The 24,143-nt window shown below is 41.5% G+C and overlaps 2 protein-coding genes across 9 annotated transcripts in view; one reads left to right on the forward strand and one right to left on the reverse strand.

Moving 5' to 3' along the window:
• Positions 1-1,409, forward strand: part of DMTF1 (cyclin D binding myb like transcription factor 1) — a 58,130-nt gene extending 56,721 nt beyond the window's left edge. For all 6 annotated transcript variants that reach the window (XM_027838564.1, XM_027838565.1, XM_027838568.1 and 3 more), the window contains one exon: positions 20-1,409. In XM_027838564.1, coding sequence (XP_027694365.1) covers positions 20-129 — 110 coding nt within the window. In that variant the 3' untranslated portion in view covers positions 130-1,409. The remainder of the gene's footprint in view (positions 1-19) is intronic.
• TMEM243 (transmembrane protein 243) lies at positions 1,222-23,616 on the reverse strand. Of its 3 annotated transcripts, XM_027838570.1 has the most exons (5): positions 22,657-23,616; positions 22,197-22,515; positions 5,379-5,429; positions 3,402-3,506; positions 1,222-1,870 (listed from the first exon to the last, which is right to left on the reverse strand). In XM_027838570.1, exons 2-5 carry the CDS (start codon positions 22,272-22,274, stop codon positions 1,748-1,750), a joined length of 357 nt encoding a protein of 118 aa, XP_027694371.1. In that variant the 5' UTR covers positions 22,275-22,515; positions 22,657-23,616; the 3' UTR covers positions 1,222-1,747. The 3 variants fall into 3 exon arrangements, with proteins under 3 accessions (XP_027694371.1, XP_027694370.1, XP_027694373.1); XM_027838569.1 differs by lacking the exon at positions 22,657-23,616 and having other exon boundaries at positions 22,197-22,610; XM_027838572.1 differs by lacking the exons at positions 5,379-5,429; positions 22,657-23,616 and having other exon boundaries at positions 22,197-22,612.
• Positions 23,617-24,143: the final 527 nt, after the last annotated feature.

Raw genomic sequence — 24,143 nt, forward strand, 5'->3', positions numbered from 1 at the left:
AATGTATAACTCATTACAGATCCCATACTGCATCATCACCAAGAAGAATCACATATTATTGGATCATCCTTGGACAGTCCTATCTCAGAAGACTCAAAGGATGTTGAAGATTTGGTCAGCTGCCATTAAACACACACTTGGTAACAGGGCAGTTTTAAACAAGGAAGCCACTCTCAAAATCCCGTGCTGGTACCACTTCCAGAGAAAGGAGACCCTCTACACAGACAGGCTTAATTTACCATTCTTCTAGTTTTAAAGTAGCTCCCGTGCTTAAGCCATGTACACTGTTGTTGCTGTTGAGACTTTTTACCTCATTTATGATTACACAATTGCCTGAGGCCCACTTTCACTTACAGTGTGGGGGTTCTTGGTTGTGGAGATCTGTTACATTTAGTGTTGCCAGTGAAGCCATCAGCAAGGGATTTTGCTCACATCAGGTCCTGAGAAAGGGGTTAGAACCACCAAAACCTAATCGTTCTGCTTTAAGTGAGCAAAGGTGCTTAACTATGAGAATAGTCAGAGGAGGCCTTCTTTCCAGCTTCCAAGTTTGTATCTGATTAAGTTTCAGAGAAAAGTTTGCACACCTGTATAGTTTAAAGGGTACTAATGGCCTCATACAGAAGCATTAGGTATTTCTACCTTTTACTAGCATTTGACACCTAGTTGGGACATCTCTTGTATAAAAAATAAACGAGATGATTGCATCCTCTCATGAAGGCTGCTTCTGGCTGGCCCATTACTAATGATAAGAGTTGGGTTTGGTTATAAAAGCATTAATAGATACTGAAGAAAACTCAGCTGAAGTACAATTGTTTTTAAAAAGGGAAAAATCTGGATGAGAGTAGGCTTTCTCCCACACTCCAACCATTCAGAAGCTACTGCCCTGACTAAAATAAAAGGTGACCCATTCAACTTCTAAGAAGGGGTAATAATGTTGCCTTCCCAGGATACCAGACAGCTACTGCTTAGCTGATTTGTTACACTAAAGGCAACATAGAACCACTGATGGTATATAGGAGATAGGTGGTTAAGTGGAGGTATGGTATAGCAGCCTCTCCTGCTCAGGGGTTTGTTTTTAAATTGACTTGTGGAATGGAAGAAGGAAACAAATCAACAAGTCATTCCTGTATTAGAAGCATTTTAGCCAAGACAAGACTGACTGACTGATGATAAGGCTTTGATGAGTATGATCCCTATAGAAGAGTAAAAAAAAAAAAAAACCCTTGTATAAATTATTTTATTTATTATTGTAATTAGATTTTCACAATCAGAGTTTTGTCTTTTTACCATCTAATGTGCTTTTTTTTGTTAATGTGAAATGAAATTGTAGTTACAAGCAATGGTTGGTTGCATAGGGAACAAAATAATTGTATATTCAGTTTAACAGAAATAAAAGAATATTTGTCTTAGAGCTCTAAGATGTTGTTTGTTATATAACCCCCTCCCCGTGCTATAGTAGATTGTAAAAAAAAAAAAAAAAGATTTCAAAAGTGGAAATAACTTGTGCCATTCTGAATCCATATATGTGGAATGTTCATAAGTGCAACATCAGCTCTTTAAAAAGGAAAAGCACAATGTCACATCTTAGCTCCCAAACAAGAGGGAATTTAGATTTGCAGTTAACATGAAAATCATGTATTGAATTCCTGCACAATCTTGCTTCATCTTCAGTTTATTTTACCCAGAATTCCTGTTCAGAGTACTAATTTTTAGCTGAGAACAGTCTTGGTTTTATTCATTGGCAGCATCACTTCCCCACATCGTGGAAGTACAGGTTGGCACATATACATAACATGATGATAGAAAACAAGATATAGTAAATTAGATTTCTAAATTTCGGTTCCAAATCTCCTTGTCGATACCAGTAGATCTAAAGAAAAGGAATTGGGAAAGGAGGAAGAAATCAAATTAGGTGAAGAACCAGCATTTAAATATTTTTAGTACTACAATTCAAAATGCAATTAATTCTCCTTCCCCACTTTGACCCACATAGGTCAGGAAAAGCACCTTGTTTTGTTCTGATCTTACAGCATAGGATTTTTGACTCTGTACTATCTTATTCTCTCTACCTTACAGTCACAGAAGTGTTTAAACTTTATGCTTCTATAGCCAATGTCCTTCTCCAACTCAAATATATAAGTATAAAGACTTAATATGCATTTAAGATAATGCCTCACCTACTCACATCTACACCTATTATCCAGAGTTTAAAGCTGAAACAAAGTATATTATTTCTCAGAGCTTACTAAGGGAGTACTCTAGAAAATGGCAATTCTTATTTCCTAGAAATATTCACAATACCCTAACTGGTTAAAGTATCATTCCAATTTGGGAGGCCCTGGGTGAATGCAAAAATCAAATCTTAGAAAATGGGCCCCATTTTTTAAATCATTTGATTAGGCTGGGACACTTTAAAAAAAAAAGTGTCCATTGGGCATACATTTATACTACAACACCTTATTACAGATGACTCCATTTTTTCCAGCTCTGTGTCCCATTTCAAGAGGTTTTAAAGTTGGAAAGGGAGTAATGTCTTCCTAATAACTATGCCTTATTTATCCCTCCCAAGTTCTAAAAGCCAAGTGTGATGACTGCTTCAGTAGATTACACTTAGCTTTTTTTATCCAAACGATGATCTTTGTATCTCAATATTTCTAACCCTATGTAAGCAGAAGTGGCAAGTGACAGAATCATTTGATATTACCTTTCTTAAAGGAATACTCACCACTGGGAGGCATGTACGTATCTGATTAGGAAGGGCTTTCATGGTTAAATCTGCCAATAAGGGTATCATTGGCAGGTAAAACTGGCCAGAAACTTTAAGCATTAGCAGTTTCCATTTTGGGAGATCTGTTCACTGATCTTGTAGAAAATAATGGTGTTTGAAATGTCAGACTGGGAAGAGGAAGGGCAAAAGGCCCTTTATCACAAAGACAAAGCTCACACTACCCATAATGCCCCATCTTTCCTTAAAAGGGCATAATAACCCATTCACTTGGACTTCACTCAATTTAGAGTACAGGCTTGGTAAAGAGGATTATGTTCTAATTTACTGGGCTATATAATCAACTCTGTACACTGGGATCCACTTGGGATGTTATTGCCTTAAACTCCTAGGCAATAGTATTATAGCACTAAAGCAGTGATTCAATTCAAATACTGTGGAAACTCAACCTGTGCCCCTCCCAAGGTAGATTTTTTTAAACTAATACTGGTTTTGAGAATTGTGACACATGTTGTTTATGGAAATGGAATATTAATGGAAATGCCTGATGTATTATCTCCATTTACCAAACCAGGATTAGGAAACCACTGGCCCTATATCCTAACAGCATCAAGCCCACTAAAACTGAATAAGAGTTATCAGAGAAGCTTCATTTAAAATTCCAAATCATACTTACAAGTATGCAGGCAGTAATGCAACTCAAGGAGATGCAAACAGCAAAAAATATATTCAGTGGTTTTGGAGGTAGTTGAGGGAACACAAAAGCACTGATCATAGTTACCTATATGGAAAAAAAAAACTCAATAATACTTTGAAATAACTCTCAAAGATTTGGTTACATTAGAATTCAGGGAATAAAAATGATGAAAGCCATAACAGTTCCAATCCTTAGACTCTTTAACAGAGATTGGGAGCTAAGTGTTAAGGGCTTACAGCAGTTTTGGAAAAAAAAGAAAGAAACCTACAGATATCCTCTCCCCTCCCCCTGCTTTAGTGTGACTGGATCCAAAGTAGCTTGAAATTAACTTCTATTTATTCTGAATATTTCTGTCAAGGAAAAGAAACAGAGGCAAGGGCTTCCTATATGTCACTTTCATATATATTTGCTAACCACTTCTGGGGTGTCCTGAAAAAGAATCAGCCCTCAACCCTAGTATAATGTATCTTCTACCCTTCAACCCCACACAAACCCCATTCTCAGCTCCACCCCCACCCTCAAAAAAGCCAAGTGATGGAAACCAGCTGAATTCATTTGGATTTCACCATTAACGCCTATTTAGGTTCAACTTTGCCTGTGTAGGGAGAACAAAGAGCCCATTTGCCCAAGAAATGTGATGGCCCCTTGGATTCCACACTCAATAGGAAAGTCAGGCATAAACTGACCAGAGATGATCCCAATAAATAAAGGCTTAGAGAGCCTAAAACTAAAGACAAGTGTCAGCCACAGCTTTTAATTTCTTTTGGCTGGGCTGAAGTGCCTTCCTGGCTCTAGAACATGGCGTAACTTTTTTTTCCATCTTTATGGTTTAAGAAATCCCCTCAGTGTTTTTAAAGGGTATGTCCTATCCTAGCCCACCCTCCCCCACATAGTCTATAATCAGAGGTTCCCAAAGTGGGTGGTACCACGCCCTGGGGGGTGCTGGAACGATTGGGGGGGGCGGCTATTGAATAAAAATAAAGGGGCAGTGGAAACATAAGGGAAGAAGAGAAGATAAGAAAATTTTGAAAAACTTTGTATGTGTTTCATCTGTTGTGTAACAGTTAAAGTCGTGGTGATTACATTATTTTCCAAATAAATACATAAGATGCAAATTATAACTGATCTGGGCTTAAGTCCTCCAACTGGTCTTAACAAGCAAGTGTTGAGAGGCAAATGTGCTGTGCATCTTTGGGAAGTCCAGCATGCATCAGCAAGAATAAGTGCATATGATGACTTGTTTACAATATGATACTACATGGTTACATGATGCAATATTGCATCATCAAAATTTCAATGCAGGAAAAAAACCCACAAATTTACAATAAATTATTAAATTTAAGATGCGTGTCATTTTTTTTTTCAAAAAAAATACTTGTTTATTTGAAATGATGCAAATTTTTTTAAAAAACCGTTAAAGAGTTAAAGAAAGTAGATTTCCTCAAGGGGGGGCTCGATGAGTAAATTTTTTTTAAAAAAGGGTAGTGGCTAAATAAGTTTGGGAACCTCTGGTCTACATGTTTACCAATGTAAAGACACCTCCAAAACCTGTAACCTGGGATATGGAGAAAGATGGGAAAAAATCCTTTTGTAAATTAACTAGATAGACAAGAAAAGCAGACCCCTTCCCCACAACCCTACCCCTCACTGTCCAAGGGCAGATGATTCCTTTTGTGGGATGCCTCACGTCCTTGGCTTCTCCTTTGGGCTATTTCATTTTCCCTTTGTGGTCTCAAGGAAATGGAAATCAAAAGTACCCCTGCTTAGCTACTCCCAGCTAAATGAGGAAGAGGCTGGGTAAAAAGGATTGGCTCAGCTAGCTATGATCCAGATACCTGTAGCAGGATCCCTCTTTAATGAGGAAGTTGATTCACTCAGCATTCTGGCAAGTTCAGGACTATGAGTGGGACACTCAGGTCTACATCATAATTTAAAAAACAAAAAACCCACACTTACCAGGAGCAGCAAGAATGTCAAGCTGCCAACAACTAAGTTAATGACACGATCCTGGAAAGAGAGGAAGGAGATGTTTGAGACACCTTAATTTTATCCAGGCTGGTCCCAGAGGAACAGCTTAAAACGTGCATGTGGGAGACATGTGGTGGGATAACAGAGCTTTGAGAAGATAGCAGAAGGGAAGCAGGCCGGTGCTTGGTGAAGGAAACTTGGAGGTGGTGGAGGCGGGGGTAAGAGCAAAGAAGAGGGTTCAGTCAGGTTTTAGGAGACTTTGAAAGCCAGATTTGGGAGGGGGGGAGAGAGAGAGAAAGAGAGAGAGAGAGACACACACACACACACACACACACACGCACACACGCACGCGCGCGCCTGGTTGAAACTCTCCTTCCCCACCTATCTCTTTCCCTGAAAATTCAGAGTTCATAAGATTAGCAGACTCAAAGGGAAATGCCCTATCCCGGCAAAAGTTTCAGGTATGTAAGCTAACACTTAGCTTACTACCTCTCATTCTTTGACCAAATATTTGATAGTGGAACATTTTTTTGACATGGACAAGACCTTAAGAGATCTTTTAATCCAGATGGTTCATTTGACAGATGAAGAAGACAATTCAGAGAAATAATCTAAATCTAAATCTAAAGGTAAGACCTGATGCCGTTTAGATTATTTCTCTGGCTCGTCTGTGGATGTGCCACAGTTTGGTGGCACGGTAGATAAAGTGCTGGGCCTGGAGTCAGGAAAACCAGAGTTCAAATTCTTCTCCAGAGAAGTAATAGTTGTGAGACTCTGGGCAAATCACTTCACTCTCACCTTCAGTTTTCTCCTGTAAACTCAGTAGACTACGCTTCCCAGGGGTGTTGTGAAAAGAAAGCAAATATTGTAAAGCATTCTGCAGATCATAGAGTGATATACAGACTGATAAGAACTCAAGTAAGAACACCCCATCCCATCTCCTTATGTGTAGTGCTTTGAGCTGGGCACTTGCCTGCTCCCAAGAACAGAGAGGAGGAACCTAAGATCATAGGTGGTGGTCAGGAGAAGCAAGGACAAATCATCTAACACTAGATTTTTCCTACTAAGATTTTAAATACTCATTGAACAAAACATTTATGTTCTTTTGAAAAAGTCATTATTATCAGAATGTTAAGAGCTAGAAAGGACCCATGGATATAATGCTTGTCTTGGAATATGGAAGACTTGGTTTCCGATCCCTCCTCAGATACCTGTCCCTGGTCAAATCACTTAACCTCTGAGCTTCTGTGTTCTCATCTGTAAAATGGGAATAATAACAGAACTTAACAAAGTTATGAGGATCAAATAATATATATATATATACACACACATATACATATGTACATATGTGTATATATACATATATGTGTGTATATATACATATATATTATATATATGAATTTCAACTATTATTTCACAGATGAAAAAGTAGATCCAGAGAAACTAAATATTTGCCCCAGGTCCCAGGGAGTAAGCAAAAGCAGGAATTAAACCCCAGGTGTTAGACATCAACTACTTTCTAATATAACAAAGCAGCACTTAGATTGTTTTGTTTTGTTTTTAAATTAAAACCACTTTAAGTTAAAATACTATTTATTTCCACATGGACCTTCATTGTCAGGTTCCTTCCTTCCTCTTCCCCTGGCACCCCACCCCCACCAGCTGTCCTGAAAATGGGGGAGGGTGTTCTTTTTTCAACAAATCATATATTTAGAGTCAGAGGGGACATTAGGAATCATTTAGTCCAAACTCCTCATTTTACAGATGAGGAAACTGAGGCCAGGAGATGTCGATCAGGATTGCACAAGTAGAAAATGGCAAAGTGAGAGGATCTGGATTTGAATCCTAACTCCAAATCCAATGCACCTTCCATATTAAATCCTGCTAATAATCTTCTCCAAAAGCTTAGTCTAATCCTTCAAGAAACTATTCTTTCCTTCCCCTTTATCCTGTACCACCAATCTACCCAAAGTTAAGCCCCGCTTCTCCCATATATAAAACGTCTTCACAAAGGAAAGAATCACAGCATCAGAGGGAACTTGGAGGACATCTGGTCCAAATCCCCTCATTTTACATTAGTAAACTGAGGCCCTGAAAAGTAAAGTGATTTAAACCAGACTCCTCGCTTGGACTTTGCATTGTACCACATGGGAAAAGAACCAGAGTCCTGGCCTACTTTACTACTTAACTATCCCTTCTGGAAGTCCTGTAACTCAGTTTTACTCCCAAGGACCATGATAGTTGGTCTGAATCTGTTTGGCTCCCCATCTGTAACAAGCTAAGTCAAGGACATCAAAGTCCTCTATGTATGGGGCAGCCAATACAGAATTAAATATTCAGTCCATAGGTTCCACAGCCTAAACATATTAACAACAACATCACTACAACAACCTTTACTCTTATTCATATGCTAGAAGATTGACAAAGTTACTTTGTTCCACCATTCTGGGAAGTCCATGGTACAAGTATTATTACCACCATTTTACAGATAAGAAAAATGCCAAATCAAAGGTTAATCCACTTGGCTGCTCCACACTCAGAGCTTCTTAATGCAAATGCACATTTTTTTTTTTTGTGAGGCAATTGGGGTTAAGTGACTTGCCCAGGGTCACACAGCTAGTAAGTGTTAAGTGTCTGGCCACATTTTAACTCGGGTCCTCCAGAAAACTCGAATTTTCCATTATACCAAGGAACACTAGGATAATGTAGGAGCCTTAAATTAGGAGGAACCAGGTACAGTGGGAAGACCCCTAGACTGGCATCAGCCTGGTGCTAGTTAGATGAGACCTTGCTCCCCTCATCTTTCCAATGAGGGAATCTGACTCTTCCAGCTCCAAAATTCTGAGTCTGTCATCTAATCTCCCCCTCATAGCCATTTCAGAGAGCTTTTCTTTCACGGGTCCCAAGCAGGAGGTCCTCCAAGCTTGCTGAGTTCCAGCTTCTGGCTCCAGAATGTGATTTGAAAGAGTGCCACAAGCTTAATTGTACAGGTCCAGCAGAGCATCCCAAAGGACTGGGAAACAATATCCAGGAATGGAATTCTAGACAGCCCCCTGTCCTTGGGTTCCCCGAAATCATCTTGCCTCCAGAACACAGAGCTAACTCATGACAGTGGCACTTAGAACTCCATGGCAGATGGGAAAAGGAAGGAGAGCTATGCCAAGAGTAAGATGTAACAACCCATTTTCCAAAATTTCTCTCTTCCATGTATGATCTCATTTAATCAACACAGTACACCACGCCAGGTCTATGATGGGCAGGAGATCAAGTGAGACATTCAGCAACAATGGAAGATAGGACCCAGAGCCCTGGAATTCCCTGGCTTCTGTGCTAGTCTAAAGAAACAACAGAAATGTACCTTCCTTTAGAGTGGTAGGGAAGCATGGGTGTGGAATGTTGCTTCCAATGCCACACGTGGGTCATTTTTTTTTTTCTTCCTTGTTAGGGAGGGAAGAGTGGGTATATATGCAAATAACCAAAATTAAAACAAAAAGGCATCAAAACTTTTTTTTTAAAGGAAGAGAAAAAACAACAGAAAGATCAGAGAAAAATCTCTAAGCTACAGCCATTGACCCAAGGCTGGATCCCTTGTCCTCACTTTTTCCAGAACTTCTAAAATGCATGATTTCATTAACAAATGAAAAGGTCTGGCTTCAGGAACAGAGGATCTGGATTTGAATCTAGGCCATACCATTCACTACCTGTGTAATCTTGGGTAAGTCACTTAAACTCTGTGGGCCTGTTTCCTCATCTATAAAATGGGGGTGTTGGACCAGATGGCCTCCAAGATTCCTTCCAGTTATCAATCTAGAATCCTGTGAATAGGCAATATAATCTTCATTGGGCTATTTAATATTTGCAGAAAGGAGGGTATAGGGCAGGGGTAGTGAACATGCAGCCTCAAGGCCACATGTGGCCTTCTAGGTCCTTGGGTGTAGCCTTTTGACTGAGTCCAAGTTTTATAGAACAAATCCTTTTATTAAGGGGATTTGTTCTTCAGATTCAGTCAAAGAGCCACACTTGAGGACCTAGAGGGCCACATGTGACTTCAAGGCCGAAGGTTCCCCACCCCTGGTTTAGGGGAAGGACTGAGGATATAATCTCCAATATTACCCTGCAAGACAGTCTAGAGAATGGTTTTAAGTGGTAGGATTTTCCTCAAATTTTCCTTTCACAATTAGATTTTAGATTTTTTTCTCCCTGTAGACAAATAATCCAGAAGCTGAAACTCTAGGAATCAGCTTGCCAGAGGAACCAGAGCCTTTCAGAGCCCTGTCCTGCACACTGCTGCATTTTGTAGATAGATTCCTGGCAGCACCCAGGCCAGCTCAGCCCTGCAGTCTGACAAGTGGCTGCTCCAGCCAGCTTCTGGCCAGATGACACTGGATTTTTAGGTTCCACTACTCTCAAAGCAATACTAGCAGCACTGGGGAGCGGGGGAGCGAGGGAGCTGGTGGCGTAGAGCTCAGTTAGTCTGTCCACAACTAGAGGCAGCTACAAAATCTCTGTTGCTAGTTTCATGGATGACTGCAACAATCCCAGATGAAGAAACCCTCCCTACAATGCTACAAACTCAGCAATCCCAGGGAGGAGCCACAAAATCAGTAGAAAGCTTCCTGTGCAGCTCAGGTCAGAGTCCATTCCCTAAAGAAATCCCCTGCCACAAAGGGAAAGGTGCTAAGATTGGGAGGGAGAAGGAGAAACCAAAAGACAAGCACTTCGATTCCTGGCTTTATCTTCTCCATGCCTCTTATCAGAAATGAGGATTGATTAGAATAAAGAAAAAGGAACCAGGCTCCTGATAAGGAAAAGCAGAAGGATAACTAGTTGTGCAGAGAGAAAATGCTGCGGTCCTCTTTTCACATTTAATATTTTGAAAAAGCAAGTACTTCATTCAACTCTCCAGGAAACAAAACTTCGTTCCTACCTACCTCCCTTCCCTCCAAGTCTCTGCAGAAAGACCAGTTATAAATGGGCGTCATAATAAATACTTTGGAAACTTGATCTATGCTTTGGCATTATAAAAAAGGGGAGGGGTGGAGGAACTTTTTTTTTCTTGCCTAGACCCATGATTTCACAAGTATCCATAAGGGTGAGGAATTTCCTCTTCCAATGCAGATTGGCCCCCTTTATGGCAATTTATAGTCTTAACAGTGTTGCCTGGAATACTGAGAGATCAAGTGACATGCCAGGTCACCTATCTAGTATTTTCAGAAGCAAGATTTGAACCCAGCTCCTTATATCTATGCTATGCTGTCTCTGAAAAACAAGTTACATAGACTAAATCTCTATCTTTTAGAAGCTAATAATTTAAATGCAAAGTCTTCCGTTTCCTGAGACCTAGGTGTCTCCAGCAATGAGTTAAGCCACACTGGAGGTGGGGGTGGGGAGGGAAGGGTAGTATAACTAAGGGTCAGAGCCTTCATATGGTCAATTCAGCCTCTACCAAGCCTTGAGGGACCTATTCCCTCAGTAACAAAACTCACTGTTAAAGGTTATTCTCCCAGGGCAGCAGTTGTCTCCCCCATTAGAATGTAAGCTCCTTGAGGGCAGGGTCTGTCTTTTGCCTCTCTATGTATCCCCAGTGCTTAGCACAGTGCCTGACTCATGGTAGGTACTTAATAAATGCTTACTAGGGGCAGCTAGGTGGTGAAGTGGATAGAGCACCGGCCCTGAAGTCAGGAGGACCTGAGTTCAAATCCGGCCTCAGATCAAACACTTGACACTTACTAGCTGTGTGACCCTGGGCAAGTCACTTAACCCCAATTACCTAAAAACAAACAAAAAAAAAAAAGCTGGCAACAAAAATTAAATGCTTACTGAATTGAACTGAATGTCATAACAAACTGAGGGAAGTATTTAAATCACCTTTCTTACAGTAAAAGATGGGTGATGTCATAGAGGTAGTGTGGATTAGTGGACAGAGAAATGACCAGATTCCTATGTGTCCTACTGCTGACAGATACTGGTTACATGACTCTGGCCCTCACACTTAATTTGCAGGCAGCCAGGTAGCCCAGCAGATAATGCTGGACTTGGAGTCAGCAACACCTAAGTTGGAATCTTGCTTCAGACACTTATTAGCTCTGTGAACTTGGGCAAATCACTTTACCTTTCTCAGCTTCAGTTTCCTCATCCATAAAATGGGGATAATAATAACACCAACCTCCACAGTATTGTTTTGAGGGTCAAATAAAGTATGCAAAGCATTTTGAAAACTTTCAAATGCTGTATAAATATTAGTTCTTATCACTTACTCTTTCAGTTCCCTTAGGCAACTCTAAGACTGTCTCTCTAAGAGAAGTCGGCTTGCTTTGGTAGAGGGTGTTTCATCACTGGGGGTTCCCTATGTCTATGAAATCACAGGTCCTATTCCTGCCCCCACTCCCTCCAGAAAAAACTGTGATATCATCTCTGAGCAGCCCCCTCTGTCGATGCAGACTGCAACCTTCCATACCTTAGTATGCCTCCTTTTTTTTTCTGCCATCACATTTTACAAAAAATTCATCTGGTTTCTGCTAAGCTCCCGATAACCGCCAGTCCAAGTTTAGCTAGGGCTGATCCTCAGATGACAGACACATGCTTAGTCCAAGGCTGGCCCATGCCTGAAGCCATTCTAGTTCATAGCCAGAGTCTCCTGAACTTATATTCCATTGGCACAACAATTGAGAACCCACAGTCAACTCTGTGGCTAGAAAGTCAATTTAAGTGCACTTAATTATTTCCTATCTTGTTATCTGGGTTGTTTTTTTTTTTAAAGACTGTTATGCACCAACCCCTCATCCCCCTCCCCCCCACAAAAAAAAACTCTCTCCTAAGAGATTTAGAATGCATGTACATATTGAGAGGGGCAAGTGAAAAAGATGCATCTGTACAAATTATGCATCACCAAAAGATTTACATGTAAAAATCTATGTGTATGAAGCTGCAGAATTTTTAGGAGTCTATAAATACGCTCTCTCCAGATAGAAATGTCATACTCGGTATAAAGACATCAACATGTACATACAGTCTTAATTTTCTCCTAGAATTACCTATCTGGGAATCTGTTCAAGTAGCAGAATCGCAAGGACAATACCAGCACCAGCATTGCTATACCTCTTCTGCCATCCCTTTCCTGTCTTCTTTCCAAGTACAAAGTCCCCATCTTACCGTTTTCCCCCTATTATTAGGTTCAATACAATCAACATCTAGTCAGAATAACAAGTGGATTTAGTGTTATTCTACAAGTCAAGATTCACAAGATCAGAGGAAGGGAGAAAAGATGATACAGGATCGAGACCAAGTGAAAAATCTCAGCCACTTCCTAGACATCAGAGGCATTTTTCCATCTTTCATTCTACAACCTGAAATACTTCTTAGTCTTTTTTGTCTTGTTTTTCTGAAGAAGGGAAAATAAAGGGCATTCTATGGAAGAGGTAGATTTATAAATACAGTAAGAGACATCTCAGAGGTCGCACTAGGGGATAGAGAGGACAGTAAGAATGGCTTGCAAAGCCTCAGATATTTCGGTTGAAATCTTGGAAAACTTATGTAGTTTGCTAAAACAGAACTACATCTAAAAACAATAAGTGATACAATGAACAATAAGAATGCTAGACCTGTAATCAGGAAGACCTGTGGTCAAATCCAATCAGGAATACTTACTAGCTATATGACCCTAGGGAAGTCATTTAACCTCTGTCTCAATTTCCCCACCTGTAAAATGGGGATAATAATAGCACCTACCTCCTAGAGTTGTTGTGTCAAATGAAATACTTGTAAAAAAATATTCACAAACCTTAAAGCACTACGTAAATGCTAGCTATTAAGACATGGGTACGAGTAAAGGAGCTTTATTTTGGCTAATGATTCTAATCAGGAACCAAGGAACTTACAGATGTTTTCAGGTTTCAGTTATCTAACATAAACATGTCCCACATAACATTAAAATAATAGTTTTACATAGCATTTTACATTTCAGCTTGGTCAACCAGAGATGTAGTACAAGTATTATGACCATTTTACATTTGGGGAAAGTGAGGCTCAGATTGATTAAGGGGTAAGATAGAAGTCACGTAGCTAGTAAATGGTAGACCCAGGACTCACTCATATCCAGGGTTTTCCAACTCCAGTTCCATTGTTCTTTTTGATAGATTGTACTACTGGGCAGTTAGGTGGCTCATTAGATAGAGTGCTGAGCTTCCCTAGAGTCAGAAAGACTCGTCTGTATCTAGTTCAAATTTGGCCTCTGATGATTACTAGCTGCGTGACCCTTGGCAAGTCACTTAACCCCATTTCCCTCAGTTTCCTCATCTGCAAAATGAGCTAGAAAAGGCAATGGCAAATCACTCTAGTATCTTTGCTAAGAAAATCCCAAATGGGGTCATGAAGTGTCAGACATGACTGAAAACAAATAAACAACAACTACTACTTTCACTAATAAACTGGTGAGGAGGTCAAAAGTAAAAGGGCTCATATGAAAAAAAATATTGAGGGAAGAACTTTTCTTAGTAGCAAAAAACTGGAAATAAAATGGATATGGGGGTTAGTTTAATAAACAGGTGTATGAATGCAATGGATTGTTACAACGTAAGAAGTAACAAATAGTAATTCAGGACAACTTGGGAGAAATAGTATAAATTGATACAGAACAGAAGAACAATTTATATGACAACCACAAAAATGTAAAGGAAAATATTTAAAGACTTCAGAACTGCAATCAATTCAGAGACTTGTAATGGCTTCAGAAGACTGATGCCTTCCACCTCCCAGAAGCAGTGGATAAAAGGTTCACAATGAGACATACATTTTCAGATAGGGACAAAGTGTTGATCTGGGGTGGGGGGGATGAGGTGGGAAGATAGGCTTGCAAATTTTTGCTTATCTTGGTTACTAGAACAGCAACAAAGAGAGATAAATAACAATACAAAATGACATATGCATTGGAGTTCACTGAAGGGAGGGATCACTGAACACTGAGAGAGTGAAGTTGGGATGGATGGCAAAGGCCTCCAGAGGACCTGACCTTTTTGTAGTCCTATTCTACCTATCTCATTTTTTCCAATCTTTCTCTCCAATGCTAAGAAATCACACGCAATAGTCACTCTTCAGGTTGTCTGATTTTTGGATAGCCACCTCTAAGGGGAGAACTCAGAGAAGGAAGTGTAGGTTGTAGAGGCACACAAGCATACACCCATTTTCTGGGTAACTTTTGCTGTATTTAGATTAAAGGCTCACAAAAAGATTATTGGTTGAGAAGCTCTGGAATTCTCTTGGTCATCAGTGTAAGTAGTTCCCCAGAAACCCTTCTATGAAGTGGGGAGGTAGTTGGATCAACAAACATTTATTAAGCACTTATTATGCACCAGGCACTATGCTCAGTGCTGGGAATAGAAAGAAAGACAAAAATTGCCCTTTGCTTTTAAAGAGCTCTTATTCTAGTGGAAGGGATCACACTGTAAACAATTAGGTACAAGGAAGATAGATAATAGGTGAACTGGAGGTAATGTCTGAGGTGGGCTGCAAAGGGGCCCCTTCTCCCCTGGGAAGCTCCTTTAAAAAAAATTAAGTTTATTGATGCCTTTTGCTTTTCAGCATAGCAATTTCCATATACTTCCCCTACACCCCATGAGCCTTCCCTTGTAATGAAAGCAAGAAAAACCAAACACAAGGACTCCATCTGACGTGTAGGCTCCATTTTCGAGCCTTTGTCCACTACCTCCAGAAAGGAAGGAGTGCTTTTCCTCGTCTATTCTACAGGGCCATGACTTCACACAACATTCTGCTTCATTTTAGTATTCTTTTTCATTTAATGATTATAGTAATTTTATATATTGTTTCCTGGTTCTGCTTCCTTTGATCCATATAAATATGTAACATGACTTCTTACATTTCTTGGAATTTCTCATATTTGTTGCTTCTTGATATTTTTGTAATGCAATGATATTTCTTTTCTTTATGAATATAAACTGTAACTTACTTAGCCATTTCCAAAATTGATACCTATGTAATTTCTTTCTTTTTTTTTTTGTAACAATAACAACCAAAAAAAGCTTGGAGCTATTTGTTTAGCTATTTACAATCAAGTTCATCAATCAACCAAATCCTTTTTAAAGGATTGTTTTTATTTTTTGGCTTGGGGTACCCGAAATTTGTTTAATTGATTACAAAGCCCCCAAAGCCCCATCATCTATAACATTTAGAATGAACTCTCTGTTATGATTTTTAATGGGAATGTAGGGTGTGGTGCCACCTGCTTTTTATTTGTAAAAATGTTTTATTGATGCTCCTCTTTGAAAATATCAGTGTCATTTCTCTTAGATCCTTCTCTCTTCCCTGTTACTCTCCCCTACCCCCCCTCCAATATAAGTGTCAAAGACAACAAGAAACTTGGTGGCCCACCTCACTGTCACCCCCATCCCCAGCACTGAGGTGGAAGCAGAGAAAGGAGTGAGGGGCAGGAGAATAAAGTACTGGGACAGATTTTAAAAGGCACAATCTGGCATAATGGACAGAGGGCTGGCTCTGCCTCCCACAGCACTTGGTAGTGAGTCCCTGGGCAAGCTGAGCCTCTAGTGCCCCAGGCAACTCATTCATGACTGTAAGTTATAGAAGAGTTGTAAATCCCAGTGGAAGAGAAGTTCCACACCAGAAGATGCCTACATGGATAATTTCACAGGTTTACAGCTCCATACCCATCCTCCCTTCCCAGAAATGTAGGCTAAGTGCCAATAGAGAGTGATCATTTTATTTTTGTTTTACCATTCTAGACAGAGAAATGCAAGCACAGGCATAAAAGACAAAGAATTTTCTGTATAATTTCATTACCTAAAGGTATGTTTCCTGCCTTCCTTGGGAAATGGAGAAACCCTATCCCATTTCACCCCTATCTCAAGCCCTTGGGGTGAGAAAAGAGGTGGTATTCCATCAGGTCTCCTGCCTTCCTGGAAGGGGAGAAAAGTTCTGTCACCAGAGCTGCTTAAGGCTGGGAGAGAACTCCACCTATGGCCAAACCCCAAGGGATGTTAGTAACCTACCTTGAACTCATTCTTCAATGATTAACTTCTACCTGCTGCTGAATGAAACTGGGGAAAAATCACAAAACCACTACAAATTTACATTATGTAATCTCAAATGGGCTCTGTGTCAAGGCAATACTTGTACACCTCCCTGAGTCACTCCCACTTACCACAAGAGCTCTTCCAAAACTTTTCATCCTTCCTTAAACTTCTCAAGGTTGGGCAGAGCCAAGATGGCAGATTAAAGCAGTGACTTGCTTGACGTCTCCCCAAAACCCTTCCAAATACCTGTAAAAAATGGCTCTAAACAAATTCTAGAGCAGCAGAACTCACAAAAAGACAGAGTGAAACAAATTTCCAGCTCAAGACAACCTGCTAGTTGATTGGAAAGGTCTATTGTGCTGGGCTGGGACAGGAAACGTAGTTCAGCATGGGCACGTAGGCAAAAACCAGGGCTCAGTGAACCTGGAGCAGGTCTCAGAGGCCTGAATCATGGGCAGCTATGTCGGGTTCCAGACTTCTCAACCCACAAATGCCAAAGACAACTTAGGAGGTCAGTAGGAAATGTCTGTGACCTGGGTGAAAGAGAAGTTCAGTCCCAGCCCCAATCCCAGCACAGCCCCTTGGGCGGAGGCTGCTTTCTGAGCCTGGCCCATAGCCAGAGGGGGAATCAAGTGGCTGATCAGAGGGGGACTGCAGGGATCTCTTTGCTGGTGCTAAGGCAGGAATCTCCTGCTTTGCCCAGTGCTTGGATCTGGGTCACAGTTCTGGGTGGTGGAGGAGCACAGTTCTGGGACGAAGAGGAGCCTGGCATGGTGGAGCTTGTAGTGGCAGTGGAGAGGGAATCTTCCTCACAGTTCCAAGGCAGAAGAGAGCTCTTGTGGTCACTCATAGACCAGAGCCCAGGCCAGGAAAGGAGTAAACATCTCACTCTTGATAGTACCACTTTGGAAGAACTGAAAATTTACAGGTCCCTAGAAGTAACTCTGAAAACAACTGCACAAAACCCCTGAAGCCTGGGACAGTACATTCTCCACACTGGCAATAGACCTTTACCTTAACAAAGAGTTTATAACTCAAGTAATTGGCTGGGATCATAAGCAAATTGTACAAAAAAAGTAAGACCACAGAATCTTTGGTGACAAAGAAAATCAAAACATACAACCAGAAGAAGACAACAAAGTCAAAGCTCCTACATCCAAAGCCTCCAAGAAAAATATGAATCGGTCCCAGGACTTGGAAGAGCTCAAAAAGGATTTGAGAAGCAAGTAAGAGAAATAGAGGAAAAACTGGGAAGAGAAATGAGAGTGATGCAAAAAAATTATGAAAAACAAGTCAACAGCTTGCTAAAGGAGACCTGAAAAAATACTGAAGAAAATAACACCTTAAAAAACGCCTAATCCAAATGGCAAAAGAGGTCCAAAAAGCCAATGAGGAGAAGAATGCCTTAAAAAGCAGAATTGGCCAAATGGAAAAGGAAGGCCAAAAGCTCACTAAAGAAAATACTCCCTTAAAAATTAGAATGGAGCAAATGGAAGCTAGTGACTTTATGAAAAATAAAGACATTGTAAAACAAAACCAAAAGAATGAAAAAATAGAAAACAATGTGAAATATCACATTGGAAAAACAACTCACCTGGAAAATACATTCAGGAGAGAGAATTTAAAAATTATTGGACTATCTGAAAGCCATGACCAAAAAAAAAAAAAGCTGAGAAATCATCTTTCAAGAAATTATCAAGGAAAACTGTCCTGATATTTTAGAACCAGAGGGCAAAATATAAATGGAAAGAATCCACCGATCACCTCCTGAAAGAAATCCCCAAAGGGAAACTCCTAGGAATATTGTAGCCACATTCCAGAGTTCCAAGGTCAAGAAGAAAATATTACAAGCAGCCAGAAAGAAACAATTCAAATACTGTGGAAACACAATCAGGATAACACAAGAGTTGGCACCTTCTACATTAAGGGACCCTAGGGTTTGGAATGTAATATTCCAGAGGTCAAAGGAGATAGGATTACAACCAAGAATCACCTACCCAGCAAAACTGAGTATAATCCTTCAGGGGAAAAAAATGGGCATTCAGTGAAATAGAGAACTTTCAAGCATTCTTGATGAAAAGACCAGAGCTGAATAGAAAATTTGACTTTCAAATCAACTTCTCAAGGTTCCCTTTTCCCAAACCTCAGGTGAGAACTTTGTTTCATACTTCACTGACAATTTCAGGCCATTCACCAGATCCCCACCACCTTCTCTCCTCTTCTTCCTCATCTCACATTACTTGTCCCAATATCTCCTTCTTGACTTCTGTCTCATGTGGAAAAGGGGCCCTTCTCCTCAACAAGGCAAACCTCTGACCACCCAAGCGACCCCATCCCATTCCATCTCCTCCAGCAGATCACCCTTTCTCATTCCCACTCTCACTTATCTTCAATCTCTCCCTATCTACTGACTGCTTCCCTACTACCTACAAACATGCTCTTACCTCCCTCATTCTCAAAAAACCCCTAATTTGATCTTCCCTCCTCATTAGCTCTCATTCTGTAACCCTCCTCCCTTTTGTGATTAAATGCCTTGAGAAGGCTGTCTACATTAGATGCCTTCACTTCCTTTCCTCTCATTCTCTTTTTAAGCCTCAACTTCCTGTCCCCTCACCCCATTCAACAAAAACTATTCTCTTCAAAGTCACATCCAATGTTCTAATTACAAAATCAAATGGCCTTTTCTCAACCCTCATTTTCCTTTACCTCTCTGTAGCATCTTCAATCATCCACTTCTCCTTAATATTCTCCTTTCTCTAGGTTTCCATGACATTACTCTTGTGGTTATCCACCTACCAGCAACTTCTAAGGCTCCTTTGCGGAGATCTTTATCCAAGTCATACCCACTAACCATGGGGGTCCCCCAAGATTCTGTCCGGGTCCTCTTCTCCCTATGTATTATTTTATTTAGTGATCTCATCAGCTGCCGTGGATCCAATTATCTCTATGCTCATAATTCCCAATACTATTCATCCAGCCCTAAATTCTTTCCTAATCTCCAGATTTACATCTCCAACTGCCTACTAGACAGACACCATGAACTGAATGTCCTGTGGACATCTTAAATACAACAGGTCCAAAAGTGAACTCAATAGCTTTCTTCCACACTCTATCCCCTTCTGAACTTTCCTGTCACTGTCTAGATAATGACCAACCTCCCAGGCACCCAGGCTCACAACCTGGATGTCATGTTCAACAATCACTCTCTCACAGACACACTCCAAACAATGTGTCACCAACTTTTTCCCCACTCCAGTCCATCATCCACTTAGCTGTCAGAGTGATCTTAAATCGAGTATCTGACCAGCACTCTCACTGAATAAACTCCAGTGGATCTCAATCAGCTCCAGGATCAAAGATCCTTATTCAAAGCCTTCCCTAACCTGATGCACCCCCCCAACTCCTATCTTTCCAGTCTTCTTACCCTCTCTCCCACGCTCTATAATCCATTGCCACTGACCTCCTTGCTATACCTTGAACAAGAAATTCCATCTCAGTGGCAGCTAGATGGTGAAGTGGATAGAGCACCAGTCCTGGATTCAGGAGGGCCTGAGTTCAAATCCAGCCTCAGACACATAATACTTACTAACTGTGTGACCCTGGGCAAGTCATTTAACCACATTGCCTAACCCCCTAAAAAAATTCCATCTCCTATTAAATAAAATGTAAGCAAAGAGAATATAACATTTTAAAACTCTTACGTACTACAACTACATTGTATCTATACCAGGAATTTAGGATGTGTTCAATATTAGGAAAACTATGAAAATAATAGGCCATATTAATGGCAACACAATTAAAAAAAAACTGATGTCCAAAAAAAAAAAAAGAAAGAAAGAAAAATTCTATCTCCCACCTCCAGGCATTTTCACTAACTGAACCTGAACACTTGGAATGCTCCCTCTCCTGAACTCCATCCCCTGGTCTCCCTGTTTTTCTTCAAGTCCCAGCTACAATCCCACTTTCCACAAGAAGCCTTTCCCCATTCCCCCTTAGTGCTAATGCTTTCACTCTATTGATTATCCAGTTTATCTTGCATATATCTTGTTTTCACACAGTTGTATGTTGGCTCCCTCATTAGACTGGGAGCTCCTTTGAGAGCAGTGACTTTTTAACCTTTCTTTGTACCCTCAGTTCTTAGCACAGTACCTGGCACACAGTAGGTACTTAATAAATGCTCCCTGACTGATTTGCATTTAGGAGTGTAATCTATTTCCCCAGAAGTTTAACCCAAAATCACCAAGACCATTTTCAAGCCATCTAACATGGGGTGGGGGGGGGGGGGAAAGGGGAGGGAAAACTGAGTATTTTCAAGTGTTCTCTTTCTGATAGCTCTCTATGGTCCCACACATATTTTGTGACTTAAGCATAAGACAAAAGACTAAAAGTAGGTCAGAAGACTAGATCTTTTCTATCATGGTGCAGTTGTATATTGAAAGCCTAAACATAGTGGAGGACTTAGATACAAAAAGTACCTTACTAGTGATAAATTGTATATAGCACCTACCTTCTGCAAGATTCCAAAGCACCTTAGAACCAATTGCTAGTGGCAAGGACCATCAATGCCCCTTTATAGATAAACAGGAATATAAAGGAAACAGGCCAGTTAACTTGCCCATAATTACTCAGCAATTCAGTAGTAGGGGTAGCAACAAGAAGCTCTCTCTCAAGTTGTTGGACCATTCTATCAAATACCTGCATGCATGCAGGTACACTCACTCACACTCACACACTCACTCACACACACACACACACACACACACACACACACACACTCTGCCCTTGTGCACATTTAATTATTTAGATTTGATAAAGCAATTGCCTTACAATTAACTTCCTCAAGTGATATACCTATTACATCCTTCTCACAGGTGAAGGAATTGCTTCCCCAAGACACCCAAAATCACACATATGTCTAGCAAAGTGGAACAGCAACAGAAGTTTGACTCCAAGGCAGGTGCTCTTTCCACTACAGTACATTATTTCCCAGACCATCTTCTCTAAGTCCTCCCTCAAATGAGTCACCTCAAAATTCTCCTTTCATCTTATTCCCACAATGTTGACCCTGAAATTAAGGAAATATTCCTTTACTAACTACTGGATTACCAACTACACTTGGGGAAGGGGGTGACTTAGACAAGTGAGGGTACTTTAGAAGATCTGAGGCCACCAAAAGTACCCTTCAAGCTAATTCTACTGAAAGAGGAACCAAAAACAAAGAAAAATTTCTCTGTAGGCTTTCTTTCTCCCTCCCCCACGCCGAGTGTGAAGTACACCTGGTGAAAGAGAGCTGGGTTTAGAAACCTTTGATGTACTTTCCGAAAAGGAAGGACACCCCACCCCACCCCCCCCCCCCCAGTTGTAGAGAAGGAAGTGAAAAATCTCTACCCAGCCTCCGTAAATGGACTTACTCTCCACTCAAGTGCAGGTGAGAACAGAGAACTTTCTCAACTCCTTCCCTTCCCCCATTTTCAAAGATCTTGGCCAACCTTTTCCCCAAGTGGTTCTCTTTTCAGAGACCTGAAGTGGAAATGAAACTCTCCAGAGTAATGGTAGGCCAGCCTTTTTGGAAGCCTGCATCCCTCCGGCCCCCCACAAGAAGAAAAAGGCTAACTCTGGGATTTCATTGCTTTGGGGAACTCCCAAGTGAGGAAACTCCTTCCAGCCCCACAAACCGACTGGCACCTAGTCAGGCCGCAGAGACGGATGTCAGGACAGACAGCTAAGGCATACAAATACACAAAAAACTAAACCCGGGGCTCACCCTTGCCGAAGTTTCTCCGAATAGAGGTCTGTTGTCCAGGCCACTGGTGCCATAGGTCCTAGTGGTAAAGTCCTCCATATTCCCCTTTTCTGTCCCTTAAAAAAGCAGCTGTTTGTTCACTCCAACCGGCTCTCAAAACAGAGTCATCTCCGTCTTTAGTGGCCTTTACTTCCACGATACATGGTGCTGGCTATTTAAGGTACTCATTGCGGGGGAACTATTGATTGGAAACGAGAATGGCTGTTAAGGTGGGCGCTCAATGCCAGGTTCGGAGACCATTTCCTCCAGCTTTAGATTCCTTCTTCATGGTGAGATGCTGCTGCAGATAACAAAACCATACGGCCAACAGATTCTCAGAAGAAAGTGTTACTGAACGGCACTACCCTTTCAATAACCCTGCCCCGCCCTCCCGCCACAAACCCTACCCCCAAAAAGTGGGAAGGAGTAAGTAGCTCCCCACCCTTCACCAAAAGGGCTTCTTTCTGGAACCCCAAGAATAAGTTAGCAAGTCGTCTTTCTCCTGCTATCCCAGTGTCCCACAGGAAATCTCTGAGGCTCTGGAGTCGAGATAGAAGAAAAGGATGAGGGAGGGCAGGAAGATGTTCCAAATCTTTCGAGCCTTTCGAAAACAGTAAGCACTGGAGCACTTTCTAAAAACCATCCAACTGTGTCCGCCTTACTATGAAAGCTGCAAGGGTGCCCTTCCCCCTCCCACTCTATTCCCAAACGAGTGCGGGAGTAAGAGAGGCGTCCATAAAGCACGGAAGCCAGAGCTCTGCGGGGCTTTCAACCTGAGCAATTTTAAATCAAAGCGGCAGCCGCGCCCAATAAACTTTCATTCTTCTCTCAATTGTTGCATCCACGGCCCTTCCCCTCCCCTAGCTTCTTTAGCAATGGGTGTGTTTGCCAGCCAATATGAGATCTTCTTAGATATAGATCTGCAGTGGGACCAGCGGCCTGGGGAAGTAAGAGGAATAGAGTCAGTCCCTTCTTCAGTCCTGCAGAGATTGATTTGTCTTTTAAGGGGAAACACACACAATTGGGCTGCAACACAACTCGACCCCGTGAGTCCAGAGCCCAAACCTGATCATTTTCTTCCACTCGGTCGCCAGGGTAATCCTCTCTGTGAGCATCCTGACATGAGGAGTAGAGTAAGGACGATGGCAAGGAAGGTAAACCACCCCCACCCCCACGCCAGCCCCAGCGCCCAAGGCAAAGTCCCTATTTTGCTGTATCTTCGTCTTGTCGGTGCGTTGCGTCCGTAAGGAAAAGGCAACAAAATGTTCGAAAATAGAACTCTGGAGGTGCTAGCATTCCATCGCCGCCGTGGGATTTTTGACTGCTCAGCCCGCGTTCAGAAGACAGCAGGTAGAGTGAGCCAACCTCCCTGCCCCCCCCGTCACCCGCGCTTTCCTGGCTAACACCCACAACCACTGTCGCAAACCAACCCTCCCCTCTCCACAGCTTCCAGCATGCCACGACGTCACGGCCTAGGCGCACCAATCTCGCAGTGCGGGAGGAGGAGCACGAGTGGCAGATCTTTATTTCTAGAGCTGCGGGTTTTATTCCGAAAGGTAAGGCAAGTTTGTAACGTGGAAGTATTTTACAACAGCTAGGGACCCTTAGACCTGCTTAGACTACGAACACTTTCTTTTTCCCCTTTCCCCACTACCACTGGGACTAAAATAATGCATTAACGTTAACATGTTGGTCCGAGGGCCTGAAACTTGGGGGAGGGGGGCGGTGTTGGAGGGAAGAGAAAAGTTTGCATATTTCAACTAGTTTCCTGGAAGCAGCTCCCTGGAATGGTCTCTATGCAAAGTGACTTCTCTGACCCACTCTTTAAATTCTGACTGACCATGCGTAGCAGAGCCAGAAACAATTTTTTGTGGCAATTCCTTTTCTGCGGAGTGGGCGTGGGGAGGAGTGTGGCCCGAGTTTCAGAGG

Source organism: Vombatus ursinus, unplaced genomic scaffold (genome assembly GCF_900497805.2).
Source record: "Vombatus ursinus unplaced genomic scaffold, bare-nosed wombat genome assembly UNPS02014830.1, whole genome shotgun sequence".
Taxonomy (NCBI): domain Eukaryota; kingdom Metazoa; phylum Chordata; class Mammalia; order Diprotodontia; family Vombatidae; genus Vombatus; species Vombatus ursinus.